Genomic DNA, 17,176 nt, shown 5'->3' with positions numbered 1-17,176 from the left:
TACAGAGCTCCTTGGATAGCAGCCGTTTAAAGCCCCCTCTTTCTCGGAAGTCTCCCACCCCCTGTTCATTACTGAGACGCTCCTGCAACTCCCTAGGCAAGAAACCATGCACTTTGATCCCAGCTCTTGAGGCTCCTTCTTTAGAAACCCGAATCTGCTTTTATTTCCAATATTCTGGGAGGTGGGTCATAGAGGATCCTGCTGTGATTTATGTCGGAGAGTGTTTTGCCTATGTTCTCCTCTAGGAGTTTTATAGTTTCTGGTCTTACATTTAGATCTTTAATCCATTTTGAGTTTATTTTTGTGTATGGTGTTAGAAAGTGTTCTAGTTTCATTCTTCTACAAGTGGTTGACCAGTTTTCCCAACACACTTGTTAAAGAAGTTGTCTTTTTTCCATTGTATATCCTTGCCTCCTTTGTCAAAGATAAGGTGTCCATAGGTTCGTGGATTTATATCTGGGCTTTCTATTCTGTTCCATTGATCTATATTTCTGTCTTCGTGCCAGTACCATACTGTCTTGATGACTGTGACTTTGTAGTAGGGACTGAAGTCAGGCTGGTTGATTCCTCCAGTTCCATTCTTCTTTCTCAAGATTACTTTGGCTATTCGAGGTTTTTTGTATTTCCGTACAAATTGTGAAATTATTTGTTCTAGTTCTGTGAAAAATACTGTCAGTAGCTTGATAGGGATATAGATTGCTTTTGGTAGAATAGCCATTTTGACAATATTGATTCTTCCAATCCATGAACACGGTATGTTTCTCCATCTGTTTGTGTCCTCTTTGATTTCTTTCCTCAGTGTTTTATAGTTTTCTATGTATAGGTCTTTTGTTTCTTTAGGTAGATATACTCCTAAGTATTTTATTCTTTTTGTTGCAATGGTGAATGGTTAATAAACAAATGGGACCTAATGAATCTTAAAAGCTTTTGCACAACAAAGGAAACTATAAGTAAGGTGAAAAGACAGCCCTCAGATTGGGAGAAAATCATAGCAAATGAAGAAACAGACAAAGGATTAATCTCAAAAATATACAAGCAACTCCTGAAGCTCAATTCCAGAAAAATAAATGACCCAATCAAAAAATGGGCCAAAGAACTAAACAGACATTTCTTCAAAGAAGACATACAGATGGCTAACAAACACATGAAAAGATGCTCCACATCACTCATTATCAGAGAAATGCAAATCAAAACCTCAATGAGGTACCATTACACGCCAGTCAGGATGGCTGCTATCCAAAAGTCTACAAGCAATAAATGCTGGAGAGGGTGTGGAGAAAAGGGAACCCTCTTACACTGTTGGTGGGAATGCAAACTAGTACAGCCACTATGGAGAACAGTGTGGAGATTTCTTAAAAAACTGGAAATAGAACTGCCATATGACCCAGCAATACCACTTCTGGGCATACACACCGAGGAAACCAGATCTGAAAGAGACGTGCACCCCAATGTTCATCACAGCACTGTTTATTATAGCCAGGACATGGAAGCAGCCTAGATGCCCATCAGCAGATGAATGGATAAGGAAGCTGTGGTACATATACACCCTGGAATATTACTCAGCCATTAAAAAGAATTCATTTGAATCAGTTCTAATGAGATGGATGAAACTGGAGCCCATTATACAGAGTGAAGTAAGCCAGAAAGATAAAGAACATTACAGCATACTAACACATATATATGGAATTTAGAAAGATGGTAACGATGGCCCTATATGCAGGGCAGAAGAAGAGACGCAGAAGTACGGAACAGACTTTTGAACTCTGTGGGAGGAGGTGAGGGTGGGATGTTTCGAAAGAACAGCATGTATATTTTTTATGGTGAAACAGATCACCAGCCCAGGTGGGGTGCATGAGTCAAGTGCTCGGGCCTGGTGCACTGGGAAAACCCAGAGGAATCGGGTGGAGAGAGGGGTGGGAGGGGGGATTGGGATGGGGAATACGTGTAACTCTATGGCTGATTCATGTCAATGTATGACAAAACCCACTGAAAAAAAAATAACTAAATAAAATTAAAAAAAAAATAAAATAAAAGGGAGGGGATACATGTATGCCTATGGCTGATTCATGCTGAGGTTTGACTGAAAACAAGAAAATTCTGTAAAGCAATTATCCTTCAACTAAAAAATAGTTTTTTAAAAAGTAATAAATAAACAAAGAAAAAAAAAAAAAAAGAAACCTGAATCTGGGTTTTAAACGTCTGCACCACTGACACTTTGGACTCGACAGTTCTTTCCCGTCCTGCGTCCTCCTCTGCCTGGTAGAACGTTAAGCAGCATCCCTGGTCTCCAAACGACAGACAGTAGCAGCACCACACCCTCCCCCATCCTCCCGTGGAGAACCAATTGTCTCCAGACTGGCCAGCCCAGCCGCCCCCTGAGGAGGAGGGTAAAACCGCTCCTGGCTGAGAACCACTCTCCAGCTCTCTTCTCCTGAGGAGTCCTCGCTTCTCCAAGTGACTCAGCTGGACAGGATCTGAGAAAGCTCTCTCCAGCTTCCTCTCAGTGGCCCACATCTGATCCAAGGAAAACCCAAGCATCCTTGGCCCCAGCAGGTTCCGGGGTTGCAGACAGATCCTGAGCTTTACCCCAATCCTCTGTGGCCATGGTCTGCTGCTTCAGATTGCTCAGCTATGGTTGGAACAGCGTGTTCCCTAAACTCCAGGGCACGTCCACAGCTAACTGGGCCCCTTAAAACCTCACGCAGTTGACGTGAGGGCTCTTACATGAGAAATCCTCTCCATAGTCCTTCTCCCAAGCCCTCATCTTGACCGTTTTATGCTCTTGAAGTGTGATTAAGATGTAACAGTTCCTTAAATACTAGTAAAGTCTGCCTATACTAGTACTTCCTTCAAATCTTCATAGTTGGGCTGAATTTCATTTTAACATCCTGCTATGTATTGACAAAAATTATGCAGTGTGTATTACTCCTTACCTTTGTGTTTTTCTTCACTTGTCATTATGTAGAATGGGTGTTTGTAGACCACTAATTTTTATAATTATATATTTCATTGCATTAAAAGTTTCCTCTTATAGGTTTTTTAAATGTGTACTATTTTAAATGATTCTGTGATGTAAATCAGAACTTTCATCTTTGGCAACATTGTTTTTCCTGACGAAAAGTAACTGACTATAAAACTGAAGTGAAATTTTAGTCTGTTATACAGACCACATTTCCAGGAATGTTCTACCAATTTATGCTCCCTCCACAGTGCCCTTACCAGAATTATATCTTACTGTTTTTAACACTTTATTAATCAGAGACAAGTAGCATCTAGTTATTAATTTCTGCTCTGTGCTAATTATTTCAGTTTGCCTGTTTTCATTTTGTTCTTTCTAAACATTTTAGGGAAAATCTCAAATTAGCTATTTTTCTTTCATTGACTCACTAACTTAAGTGATACATTTTAACTAATAAAAATCTATGTAAACTTTCCGTAAGTTTTAGAACAACAACAAAAGTTAATCCTTTTATTCTTTTGCTCTTCCTAGTTCTTTTGCAAATCTGACCCTCTACCTCCCCTGGGAAAAGAAGTGGATCATGTGCAAAATTTTGCACTTGATTCTAAGAGGGGCCAAGGATTCCTGAAGCCCGTAGATCCATAGACCCCAGGATACAAACCTCATGATCAGAGTATTGCTTTGAGGCACCCCTAGTATTTGTATGCCGTATTATATACTTAGTGTTTTTTAAAATAGGTATATTTAAGATGTCATTAAGTACTTCCCTGGTGGCTCAGATGGGAAAGTAACTGCCTGCAATGCAGAAGACCCAGGTTTGATCCATGGGTTGGGAAGATCCCCTGGAGAAGGAAATGGCAACCCACTCCAGTACTCTTGCCTGGAAAATTTCATGGACGGAGGAGCCTGATAGGCTACAGTCCATGGGGTTGCAAAGAGCTGGACATGACTGAGCAACTTCAATAATAAAAAGATGTTATTTAAAAATTTATATTGGGTTGGGCACTCTATAGAACATTTTAGATTTCCAGTGTTGTATTGCAACATGTAATAAGTATGCAGAATTACTGAATTTTTATGTTACAAAGTTCAATTACAAAATATCTTGATACTTTTTGATGAGATTAAAGTAGAAGCAATTTCAGTATTATCATACTCTTGAATTCTTCCCATGTATTCAGATCAGGTCAATTCAGTCGCTCAGTCGTGTCTGACTCTTTGCGACCTCATGAACTGCAGCATGCCAGGCCTCCCTGTCCATCATCAACTCCTGGAGTTCACCCAAACCCATGTCCATCGAATCGGTGATGCCATCCAACCATCTCACCTTCTGTCGTCCCCTTCTCCTCCTGCCCCCAATCCCTCCCAGCATCAGGGTCTTTGGCTACCTCATGCGAAGAGCTGAGTCATTGGAAAAGTACTGGAGTTGCAGCTTCAGCATCAGTCCTTCCAATGAACACCCAGGACTGATCTCCTTTAGGATGGACTGCTTGGATCTCCTTGCAGTCCAAGGGACTCTCAAGAGTCTTCTCCAAAACCACAGTTCAAAAGCATCAGTTCTTCAGTGCTCAGCTTTCTTTATAGTCCAACTCTCACATCCATACATGACCACTGGAAAAACCATAGCCTTGACTAGACGGACCTTTGTTGGCAAAGTAATGTCTCTGCTTTTTAATATGCTGTCTAGTTTGGTCATAACTTTCCTTCCAAGGAGTGTCTTTTAATTTCATGGCTTAATATTTACTAAATGGTGTAACATCTTTGTTGAAATAGTGAGTCATTATAGCTCTACCCACTGATTTTTCCTCACAACTTTTCCTCTTATAGTATGCATTATATGACTCGGCTTCATCTATAAATGAGAGAATTTGGACCATGTCATCTCTGTGACATCTGATCCTAGCTCTGACAGTTACAAATTCAGTGTTTATTCATTATGTTTATTTTGCTTCCTATCTCCATTCAGGCACAATGCCCCACTTAGTCAATTTTACTTGGGATACATTTCATCTCATACCATTATAATCACTATCCTCACTCCATTAGCGGAGAATGGGGGGGTTAAGACTTATAAAGGGAGTCCTTGAACTTCAGAGATGGAAAGGATCTGAGCTCCCTGAGCGATCTATTAGAAAACACTTTAGTCAAGTTCCCAGAAAGATTCATTAGGACCTTTATTCTTCATCCATGTCTCTTGCTATATAGACCGTCTTATATTTCAGCTGCTCCCCACGAGACTTTCTGCACCAAGGCAGAGAAAAAGATAACTTAAGCTGTTGTCATGCAGTCACTAAATTGTGTTCGACTCTCTGCAACCACATGGACTGCAACACCCCAGCCTCCCTTGTCCTTCATTATCTCCCAGAGTTTGCTCAAATTGATGTTCATTGGGTCAGTGATGCCATCTAACCGTTTTATCCCTCTGCTGCCCCCTTCTATTGCCTTCAATCTTTCTCAGTGTCATTTCCCAGTGACAAGTTGGCCATTTGCATCAGGTGGCCAACCTATGTTTATTTTTCATTCTCAACACCCTTCTACATTTCTAAACTTCAGAGTGGACTGCGCCTAGAAGAAAACGCTGATATGCAGTTGCACATTCAGTAACCAACAGGATAGAGACTGACGTTGCTTCGGCCATTCCAAACACACGTCCCAAGAATAGCCACCCACATAGGGAGCTGTCACTGACTCCACGGGGAGGAGGGTGGAGTTAACTCTGGAATGTCTGCAAAGGATGCCTTACTGCTTCACTGTCCACTCAGATGCTCCCTTTGGTCAACAGAACCATTTCCAACTACATCATTTTGATCAAAATACCACTTTAATTTTTGTTTCATTTTTCTTGTACTACTGGATTTACAGCAGCAATAAACTCTTAAGTCAATAAATCCATCCTATGGAAAGCAAGGTGGAAAGGGAAATAAATATTTAAGAAGACCAATTATTTTTTATTTGTGAAGTCATCATTCATGAGCAGGACCTTCAGGACAATTTAATACAACTCATGAGATATTGGCATGAAACTCTTCCCTGGCACTTCATTAAAAAGAACTGTTGTAAGACAAGTAATTATAAATAAGTGAGTATGTTTTCAGAGAAAAGGTATACTTTTTCTTTTCTTTGGCCAAACTCAGCACGTGGGATCTTAGTTCCCTAACCAGAGATCAAACCTGTATCCCCTCCTGCAGTGGAAGCATGGAGTCTTAACCCCTGGACACCAGGAAAGTTCTGAAAATGTTTACTCTACTTTCTGTGACAAAAAAAAGTCTGATGCCATGATGGAAGGCTGAGTTCTCACAGTGAACACCTTAGAAGGGCTTCTTCTGAATACAGTCAGGTTTTGTCCTCCACTCAGGAAGAAGACCAGGTACCAATTTTCAGCTACAGGGAAACATCCATTATGTAACTAAATTCCATAGTGTTTTAGAGAAATTGGTTGAAGTTTTGGAACTGCTAATCTGCATGATTCCTTTGAATCCCATCATTTTCAGTATGAATCAATTTTTTTTTTTTTTAAAAGATTTTGTTGTGTTCAATCTTAGGAATGATTAAGGGTTGCAAGTTTAGGTAGTTCCCCTCATCCTGTTTTAATTTGGTAAAACATTCTCAGTTGACAAATAGCCTGTGCCATTCCTAGAATCATATACTTCAAACCTTGCTCAGCCAAATGCTTGACTATTTTCAGGTGGCCAGCTCTAGGGGAGGTATCTGACCATTCTGCTTTCCCATGTACTCCCAGCATCTTCAGCCCAGGAAAAGATGCTATCTGCTGATTCTCTTTGGGATGCCAAATTCCATTTACAAAAACAGGATTGACAAAGTATCCTTTTTCCTTGGGAATAAAGGACTTTAGGCTTACTAGTCTATAAAGTGATGTTTGAGTCTTTAAGGCTTGAGACTTCATTCTACCAAATCTAAGGAAAGTGAGAACCCACCAGTGTTTAAGGATGTAAAGCAAAGCCTGTTTGGCTGGTTAATGGCTTTTTTGAGACGCCCACATTAAAAAATTGTTTTTTAAGTTAATTCAGCCATTTTTATTATTGATTTTACAATGTTGTTTTATTTTCTCCTGTACAACAAACTTGAATCAACCATCAGTTCAGTCGCTCAGTCGTGTCTGACTCTTTGCAACCCCATGACCGGTAGCACACCAGGCCTCCCTGTCCATCACCAACTCCCAGAGTCCACTCAAACCCATGCCCATCGAGTCGGTGATGCCATCCAGTCATCTTATCCTCTGTCGTCCCCTTCTCCTTCTGCCCCCAACCCCTCCCAGCATCAGGGTCTTTTCCAATTAGTCAGCTCTTCTCAACAGGTGGCCAAAGTACTGGAGTTTCAGCTTCAGCATCAGTCCTTCCAATGACACCCAGGACTGATCATCTTTAGGATGGACTGGTTGGATCTCCTTGCAGTCCAAGGGACTCTCAAGAGTCTTCTCCAACACCACACTTCAAAGGCATCAATTCTTCGGCGCTCAGCTTTCTTTATAGTCCAACTCTCACATCCATACACGACCACTGTTAAAGCCATAGCCTTGAATCAACCATGAGTATACATATATCACCTCCCTCTTGAGCCTCCCATCGTACCTCACCAGGTGGTCAGAGTGCCAGGTTGGGCACCCTATGTTATTTAGCAGCCTCCCACTAGAAAAAAAAAATGCTATTGATGAACCTATTTGCAGGGAAGGAATGGAGATAGATGTAGAGAACAGTCTTAGGAGCACAGTCAGGAAGGAGAGGATGGGACAAATTGAGAAAGTAGCACTGACATATATACACTGTCATGGTTAGTGGCTTTTAAGTATTTTTTTATTTTTTCATTTATTTTCATTAGTTGGAGGCTAATTACTTTACAATATTGCCTGACTTCAGACTATACTACAAAGCCACAGTCATCAAGACAGTATGGTACTGGCACAAAGACAGAAATATAGATCAATGGAACAAAATAGAAAGCCCGGAGATAAATCCACAAACCTATGGACAAGTTTTGTTTTTTTTAAAGACAACATCTCAGACATTGTAAGCGAGTGTGTTAATTACTATAGCATTTCTTCAAAATGTATTATACTTTAAATTTTTACTGTGGATAGTTAGAAAAAGAAAATATTTAAAAATCATTTCACTACCTTTAGGTTATTAGATTTTTTTTTTTTAATGGCACGCATCTTTATCCCATCAATAGTGAATGTCTTATAAGAGAGAAGACTTCTGCTAACAGCTGGGTGTGGTAGAAGTGTCCCTATAGAAGTCAGCTCAGATGTACCCAAAACATTCAGTGGTTTTACCTTTCCTCCACCTGCTTTTCCTACTGCTCACTTCCGCTTCACTTGTGAATCCCTAGCAGAGCTATGGCCGAGACAAGGGAAATTATTAGAGAGTTGAAATGTAAGGTGATATTCAAGGTATCATCTCCAGACTTGGTGGGACACAACCATTATTTTTCAGAAACAGGACTTGCAGGTGTGGTGGATAGAAGGTGGGAGATACAGTGTCTAACCATGGGTGCGTCTGCTTCTAGGTCTTGTTCCTGTGTCTCCAGGGCTGACCAATCAATACAGTCATTTCCTGGGTAGTTATTGTGTATATTTACCAAAAGGTCACAGAAGCATCTTCCCTGCGAAAACTGAGCTGGTCTGTTATAAGGTGGATGCTCTAGAATTTCCATAAAACTTTATATTTTGTGATATTTCATGATGATTCATTTTACGAGTCTTGCTTCAGTGATCACAGTTTTCGGTCTCACCTGGGCATGAAGGATGACAAGGTAGATTGAACAATGTTTCCTTTAGAACATTTGGTATTTTATGATAAGGCACAGTGGGTGGGTGGTCCTGACACATTTTCTCACACAGCCTTCTAAAGCTCTAGGCAACCTCTGCCAGGAGACAAGCAAAAGTATTTTCATTGTGTGGTTTTAAAATGGGCAGCCTGGCTAATCTACAGCCAAAGACAATGGTTATGGGTGAGGAAACCTTTTTACTTAAATAAGTGCAGCCTCTTAAATTAAGCGCAAGCAAAACATTTCCTGTTTTCATTGGAGCATTCTGTTGTGTAGTCAGGCAAATTAATCCTCACAATCTGCAGTTAGATCTCCCTTTCCAGTTTTCATCCTATTAAGATTTTGTGTAAATTTGCATTGGTGAGACAATTCTGGTGAATGTAATTTAGTAGTTTGTGTTCATCTTGGAGAGGGCTTTAAGTAAAATGTTTCTTCTGTAAAAAGAACAAATCTTGTCTTTAATTGATCTATAGATTCAGGATGGGTAAGAGGCGGGGCGAAAGGAACTACAGAAAAGGCAAGATATTTCTCCAAATGTGACTAGGAGGCATGCAATAGAGAATGTCCAAACCAGTTTTTCTTTGGGCAATCCAAAGGAAAACTGGTATTTCTGTGTTTGAACTATGGGAGCCCTCACGGCACATAGAACTGTATGAAGAAGTCTGACATTGGCCTTGAGCCAGAATGGGGGTCATAAATTCTATGTCAGAATCAAGTGTGGACATCAAGATAAAGATTCCTAGACACTAACGTGAACACAGCATCAAAACCACTTGGGATGGAGTCCAAGAAGCTGCTGTTTCCCCAGGTGATGTCTTACAAATCCCAAGATTTGGGAGTCATGGACCTATGCTGTTTTTCTTATCCACGTCTATCTTCGTAGACAATGTTAACATCTAACAACTCTCCAAGTGGCTCTGTAACCGTGGCTTACTCTCACACGAATTTATAAGCCTTTATTCAGACTAATTAGAAAAATCACGACCCACAAGGTTCAGCCTCAGAATGAGTCATGAGCACAGTCTAGCCAAAAGTTAATTTCAAAATAACAGCCAGTCTTTCATTTCTGGAACGTGACTTGCAAGGCATTTATAGGTTTCTGCACAAACCTCCTTCCTCTTCCATCTGCTCTTCCACGCGCATCCTGGTGCTCCATCTTCAGCGGTCTCCACTGCCCTCTTCCTTCACGTGCCTGCCCCACCATGGGAACAGTTCATTCTTTTATTCCAATTTCTCGTAATTCTGAATCACAAAACTCTAAAGAGTGAGTTTGGTGAGAGAAGGATCTTCTTTAGAGCTTGAAGGGGGTGGAGGGTGGAAATTGGATGAAGACAAAGCCATGAGCCTCAGGAGAGTTTGAGAGCCTCTACACAGTTTTATTCCCAAAACGTTTATGGATTTATACGTCATGTTCTTAGGATGGAGTAGATTACAGGAAGAGTTAAAGGGGTCAAGATATGGAAGCATAAATTTCTGTTTCCTAAGGGAGTTTGGTTCCATTACTATGTTGTTTTGTGGAGGGTGTTCTAATGAGAGGGAGAGAAACACATTGAAACTTAAGCTTTCTCATGGTCTCTCTGAAATGTCTGTGCCTCCGTTTACATCTATAAAGAAAGTTTAAGAAAAAAATTTTCCCCCAGGAGGTGAAATTTTAGAAGTATGATAAAATCAAGGGAAACAAAGTCATGTAGCACAACTTCGCCTCAACAGAAACTACTCAGGTGGAATATGACCTCCAGGTGATATTCATGATCTGCCATGAATCAGTTGTTTTAAAAGTGGGATCCATTTGAAGTGAAGGTAGAAAGTTAAAGCTGATATGCACATGAAAATAGCTGATTTATTATTAAGTAAAAGAACAACCGTTAGTATATTTTGGGGAAAGGTAGGGGGGAGGCCCACATCCCAAGACGCATGCTGGCCACTCTCCATGGGTTCTCTCATTCTAACAGCCTTACAGGTAGCCTTATTTTACAGAAGAGAAAACTGATCTTCAGAGTTTAAATAAACCAGCTAACGCAGCAAAACGGATGTGGGTGGGTCCAAGACTTAAGATCTAGTCAGCCTTCTGGGGTCTCCCCAGGGCTAAAGAATCCACTGCACCGCAGGAAACGCAGGAGGTGTGGGTTTGATCCCTGCACTGGGAACACCCCCTGGAGAAGGGGATGGCAACCCACCCCAGCATTCTTGCCTGGAGAATCCCAGGGACAGAGGGGCCTGGCGGGAGATAGCTGTGGACTCACAGAGTCAGACACGGCTGAAGCGACCTGGCACGACCTTCCTCTAAGACGTGCCTTCATATCACGCAACACAGCCCTCGGTTTACTAAAGCTGAATTCTCTTTCTGGAGTAGACGGGACAGGCTCAGTGCAGTGGTTTGCTGTGGACCTCTGTGTATGAGCAGCTTGTCAGGGCAAGTGTGTGAGGTAAGGCGACTCGGGGTCTGAAGACGCCGCACCTGGGAGCCTGTTTCCTTCAGACCTGGTACTGCCCAAGGCAAAGCCGGCCACGTCCTCCCAGCCATTTAACCTCAGGGAGACGCGAGCCTCTCCTGCGGGCCCGCCCTCTGCCACTACACCCGCCTGGCTGAGCAGGACAGGAGGTGTCCGCCCTCCTCTCGGCCCCTTCCTGCGTCCGGGTTTGAAGAACACTTCTGTCCATTCTGGAATCCTCGGCCCCTCCCTCCTGCCCACAGTTTAGCCTCCAGCACCCTACAGACAACAGGGCCTTCCCAGGTGGCTCGGGGTAAAGGATCTGCCTGCCAGTGCAGGAGACGCAGGTTCAATCCCTGGGGCGGGAAGATCCCTGGAGAAAGAAATGGCAGCTCCCTCCAGTATTCCTGCCTGGAGAATCCCATGGACAGAGGAGCCTGGCGGGCTGCAGTCCATCGGGTCACAGAGAATCACACATGACTGAGCAGGCACACATGTGTACCTTCAGACAACAGCCTCTCACTGCTTATGGCTCCCCCAGGGATATTCTCCCTCCAGGAGGGCCAACGAGATGAATCAGTACACACACCAGTTCTCTTCCAGCGGGCCCTGTTGAGTCCTCACCCACACTCTTGGCTAGGAAACTAGAGCCTTCCTTTATCACTGTGGAGTTGGTCCTTGCTTTGGCTCATCATTTCCCCCTCTTGGGGCCTCCCACCTGCATCAAAACTCTCACTCCTCCATTCTCCACGCCTTCTAAAGTTAAAGTGAAGTCGCTCAGTCACGTCTGACTCTTTGCGACCCCATGGACTGTAGCCTGCACCAGGCTTCTCTGTCCATGGGATTTTCCAGGCAAGAGCACTGGAGTGGGTTGCCATTTCCTTCTCCAGGGGATCTTCCTGACCCAGGATCGAACAGGTCTCAGGGATTGAACCTAGGTCTTCCGCCTTGCAGGCAGATGCTTCATCCTCTGAGCCACCAGGGAACATTCTAAAGCCGTTGGGTAAAATCTCACTGTCGGTATCATCTGAGAGGCTCAATATGGTCCTGTGATCTTCAGTGATCTTGAGATACAGATATTGAAATTAATCTTAGTGTATTTCAGAGACATTCCCTTCAGAGTTTTGTCCCAATAACAGAGCCATTAATTTATGAGCTGGGTAATATTACAAAAACTTGGCTTCATTTCATGATTCAAAATCATGAAATTTCAGCTCTGGAAACAGTCCTTCATTTCAGATGGATGAGCTAGACTAGTAACAATAATCATGACAGCAGTGACAACTGTTGGCGTGATGTAACCCTTGTTACACATTTAGGACTGGGATTGCGCTTTACACATATGGGCTCATTTAACCCTAACAAGGCCCTAACGGTATTAACCAAGAGGCACAACATCTGAGGTGTAACATCATCATGGAAATAGAAGTGACTTATTGTAACTAGCTACAAAGCCGCATTTGTTCTTGCTGAGGGGGCTTCCCAGGTGGCACCCCTGGTAAATAACCCGCTTACCAATGCACAGATGCAGGAGATACAGGTTCGATCCCCGGGTCAGGAAGTTCCCCCGCTGCAGGGCATGGCAACCCACTCCAGTACGCTTGCCTGGAGAATCCCATGTAGCCTGGCGGGCTACCATCCACGGGGTCGCAAAATCAGACCCAACTGAAGCAACTCAGCATGCACACACACGCCCCCGCAGTCAGGAAAATAACCCAAATCCAGCAAAAATCCAAACTTTTAGCCCAGATTAAGACTCATTTCCTCCCACAGCACTGACTTTCTACTATTTTTCATAGAATCACTATCTGAGAAATTCATGAATCGTCACGGTCCCTCACCTGCAGACAATGAGATGTTATCATTCTTTCACGTGTGACACTTCAGTGACATTTTGCCAGCTATGGCAGGTCAGTAGCAACATATGAATTGAAATTTCTGCCTGAAAATGGTTCCTCAGATGGTCAGAAGGAAGCCCAGAGAGCAAGGTATAAGAACATTATATACGGAATCAACAACTGTCAGTGATTCTTAATTTGCATTTTAAGAACTGAAAAGAGGCTGATTCATATCAATGTATGACAAAACCCACTGGAAAAAATAAAGAACTGAAAAGAAAGTAGGCAATAAGCGCTATCTCTGTCACATCAAGTACCTATGAATGCTTTAAAAAATACTTTTGTGAATTTTTTAAATCTGTAAGGGAAACTTGATGTTCAGCATTTATGACCTAGCTCATTTTCACCTACTGACTTCCAATAGCAAACGAAACCTCTTTCAGCCACGGAATTGCTGGAACATCCTGAGGAGGCTCACCTCTCCAAGATGAAAATATGCTGCCGGCCTGGGAAATGGATTCTATAATGTGATTGTTATGCTGATCAGACTCAGTTGTTCTTGACTTGGCCACGACTGTACAAGATTCGAGGATTCTGGGACAAAGGTCTCAAACTAGCTCCTGGTGTTCCCAGGCTTTCTGGATATCTGGGAGCTGACCATCTGCCCCTAGAAACTGCCAGCTTAGCGTGCCCTGCCCACCATAACTTGGAAGCTGGTCTCAGATGCAGTTTACGAAAGGCGAGACCATTGTACAGGTTTGATCAATTCTGGAGCTAAGTATGGAAGACCCATGCCAGACTACAATAGCTGCCTTTTGCAAGGAACTTCAAGTAGCTAATGTGGGTTTCTTATCAGCATCCGTCTCCTTAAACCAATATTACAATAGACAAAATCTAGGCTCACCCTAATTCATTCAAGCCTGTCTCCCAAGACTGCATTATTTCTCCTGGAAGAGTTGGATGCTTGCTGTTTAATGACTAGGAGAGTTGATAGGGGCTGTGAACAATGGCAGACTAGATGGTGGAATGTATGTAGTATATTCCAGGCATTTTTTATTCTTACTATAATTGTAACTAAAAGGTCAGAGGAATTGCTTCTGAACTATTAGTTTGGGACCCAGAATCCCGTTTTTATAGGCATCCATGGTACACAGTTCTTTGGTGGGGGCAGACATTGGCTGAGAAACCAGTTTTCCGTTACTTTGTGGTTTTTCTGGTATAACAGTGCTGGCTACACATTTGAATCATCTGACAGCATAAACAATTTTGATTTAGTTGGGCTGAGGTGGAGCCTCAGTCCCTAATCTTAATATCCCCAGGTGCTTCTGTTCCGAATCAAACTTGTGTCTACTCGCCTGCACGCAGTAGAGCTGATCTACTGATGCTGGGATGCGGTGAAGCAAAGTGCCGCGTTTGTTTGCAAGGCTGATCAGGGAGTATTAGCCTCTAATGCTCAAAAGACCCCAACTCCCCAGTGGCTTCAGGGAAAGGTTTATTAAAGACAGGGTGAGCGAGAGGTTTGCAGGGTGAGTGATCAGTTCATGGACAGTCTAATTAGTCAGGAGTCAACATCAACCTTCTGGTTCCAATCAATTTGGGATCTATGTGCTTGTGGTCAGCGTGCAGTTTAACTTCTTCCACCTGGTGGGGGTTTCAGTATCTGCAAACAGCTCAAGGGTATGCAGACTCAGAAGAACTAAAGGTTCTTGATTATGTTTAATGGCTAAGCTATTGTTACTGTCTTGCTTGGTTGTTTTCCTTTGTTTCTGCCTTTTCTCATATTTTTCTGATTAAATTTGCTCTTTGGAATTTGGGGAAGGCCTCAGAAGCTAAGTTTTCTACAAGCAAAGGCCATGAGGTGGTCTTTCCTGGGAAGGTCCCATAGGGTCCTATTCAGTTTCATTTTAGTTATTTAGCCAGAATTGAGATCCAGCAGGTTTTGTTAAAATATGAGTTACAACAGCTTAAATGTACACCAGCAGGTATAGTTTAATGGGCGAAAGTCTGAGAGGCTCAGCCAAAATGTTGACAATTGGTGGTGTATATGAAAATGCTTTGTAAATTATGAAGTGCTAAACAGATGAGATTTTTTTTTATTAATCCCCAGCAAATACTTCGTAAGAGTGCCTATGCTCGAGGTTCTGAAGTTAGTAGCCTTGGTCTTTTCACCCTTAAGAGACTGTGGCCTAATTGTTTACAATTTAATAAATGGTCATGTTTCAAGTAAGTATGTCTTATGAATAGTGGCAGTAATTGCGGTCACCTTATTATAGACCAGACAACCAGATACAGTGTTATAGTCTACAGGGCAGCCAGGGGAGCAATGATCTGCAGCAATTATGACACGAGTTAAAAGCCAGGTTGCTTGCTGCAATTTATAAGAGCTCTCACATGAGGAGACTAAGAAATGAGACAGCCAAAGGTCACTTCTGAATTTCCAGTAGAGCTAGGGCTTCCTTTCAGGTATCCTGGGTTAGACAGGACAGTAAAACCTCAGATGATCCCCATGTAATTAACTGCATTCTGCGACTGGCAATCATTGCGCGGAGCCAGTGCAGCCCCCAAAACACAACAAATGAATGTCTGATGCACTCAGATCAATAAAAGACAAGAAATTACAGGAAAGCAAGCCCTGTACTTCTAGGCATGTCTCATTTGGAAATACAATCTGAGCTCTATAACAAGGAGAGAGGCTCTGTGGAGGCTGAGGGCAGTGTTAACTGCATTTTACGGGCTTCCCAGGTCGTGCTAGTTGGTAAAGAACCCGCCTGCCAATGCAGGAGATATAGGAGACTCAGGTTTGGTCCCTGGATCAGGAAGATCCCCTGCAGGGGGACATGGTAACCTACTCCGGTATTCTTGCCTGGAGAATCCCATGGACAGGGGAGCCTGGCGGGCTAAAATCCACGGGGTCACAGAGAGTCAGACAGGACTGAAGTGGCTTAGCAGGCACACCTGCATTTTACAGACAAGCGTACCCTCCTTGGTGGGCTGCATTACACACTTTTTCAAAGTTTTCGCCAACATTATCACATGAGCGCAGTGACAATATAGGCAGGATAGGTTTTGTCAGGTTGGGAATTTAACACTAACACAGGTCATGAGCCTAGTCCCAGAGTAGTAAGGGTCAGAGTGGGGTCAGAGCCCGGCAATCCCACCCTTTCCAGGGTGCTGCCCCCACTGTCCCCATGGTGACCAGCTGCTGATGGAAGAGATTCACAGAAGGGCTCATTGAGAAGACTCAGGACGTAGGATATTAAAGATTTAAATCGTACACATGTTATTGGTAAACTCACATTGTGCTCATTCAGTCCTGCAGCTTGCCCTTTTTCCTTAGTTTTCTTTCTGTAGACAGGCTAATCACCCATGTTTCTCAGAATTCCTCACCATTCCCTCACCCTTGAGTCCCAGGATTTGTCTGAGGTTGCATAATCTGAGAACTTGTGTTGGCGGTTTTGTTTTATCCTAGTGTTCTGATTATCTTTGCTGATGACTGTTTATCTGGCTCAAACCACCACTCCATGGTTTTGGAGCAGAGACAGAACAGAATACACACCACACTGAAATAGTTTCCCTCATTTTTAGCTTATAGATTTGACCACTTCAGCCCCGCATGTCAGGAGTTAAGCATTAGAGAAAAGATGTTTTCCTATGCCCAAATAGCTCATTAAGTTCCCATCCCGTGATCCTTACTTGTAAGATAGATGCACCTCTAGCCTAGAAAGTTCTCATATAATATATATATAAACAGAGATGAGCGGTAAGGTAAGACTAACTGCTAACAACTTGAGTCTTTGCCGGAGCTCTGTGATCCAGCGCTTCTGAGTAAGAGGAAAAAGGTGATGCTTTCCCTCGAGGAGGGGTTGGTGCTCCAAGAGGTCTGCAATCCCCTTCCGGCCTTTACTGGAAGCCCTTCCCACTCCCCCTTTTTCCTTAGAAGAGAAGCCTGAGTTAGGATAGTTCGTTAAGATATTAGTCCACCCTTTTCTTCATCTGTGGGTTTTTGAAAACTCACCACTCCTTGCCTCAACATCTTACCTCCTAACTTATTGCAGTGGGAAAGGCCTACGAACTTTGACTCAGTAACAGTTTGAATTCCAAATTCAAAGAAACTCTCCTACCTCCCTTGTAAGACCGTGGTCTTGCAGGAGACAAGGCTTCTG

At 42.9% G+C, this 17,176-nt stretch overlaps 1 protein-coding gene across 1 annotated transcript in view; it reads right to left on the bottom strand.

Moving 5' to 3' along the window:
• The window catches only part of GUCA1C (guanylate cyclase activator 1C), a 38,024-nt gene that overhangs the window by 10,157 nt on the left and 10,691 nt on the right, over nucleotides 1–17,176 (bottom strand). Inside the window, 1 exon segment of the mRNA XM_065913847.1 lies at nucleotides 5,711–5,853. Within this exon segment, the coding sequence (XP_065769919.1) occupies nucleotides 5,711–5,853 (143 nt within the window).

This window comes from Muntiacus reevesi, chromosome 21 (genome assembly GCF_963930625.1).
Source record: "Muntiacus reevesi chromosome 21, mMunRee1.1, whole genome shotgun sequence".
NCBI classification, from domain to species: Eukaryota; Metazoa; Chordata; class Mammalia; order Artiodactyla; family Cervidae; genus Muntiacus; species Muntiacus reevesi.
This window is presented reverse-complemented; position numbering and strand designations above follow the sequence as displayed.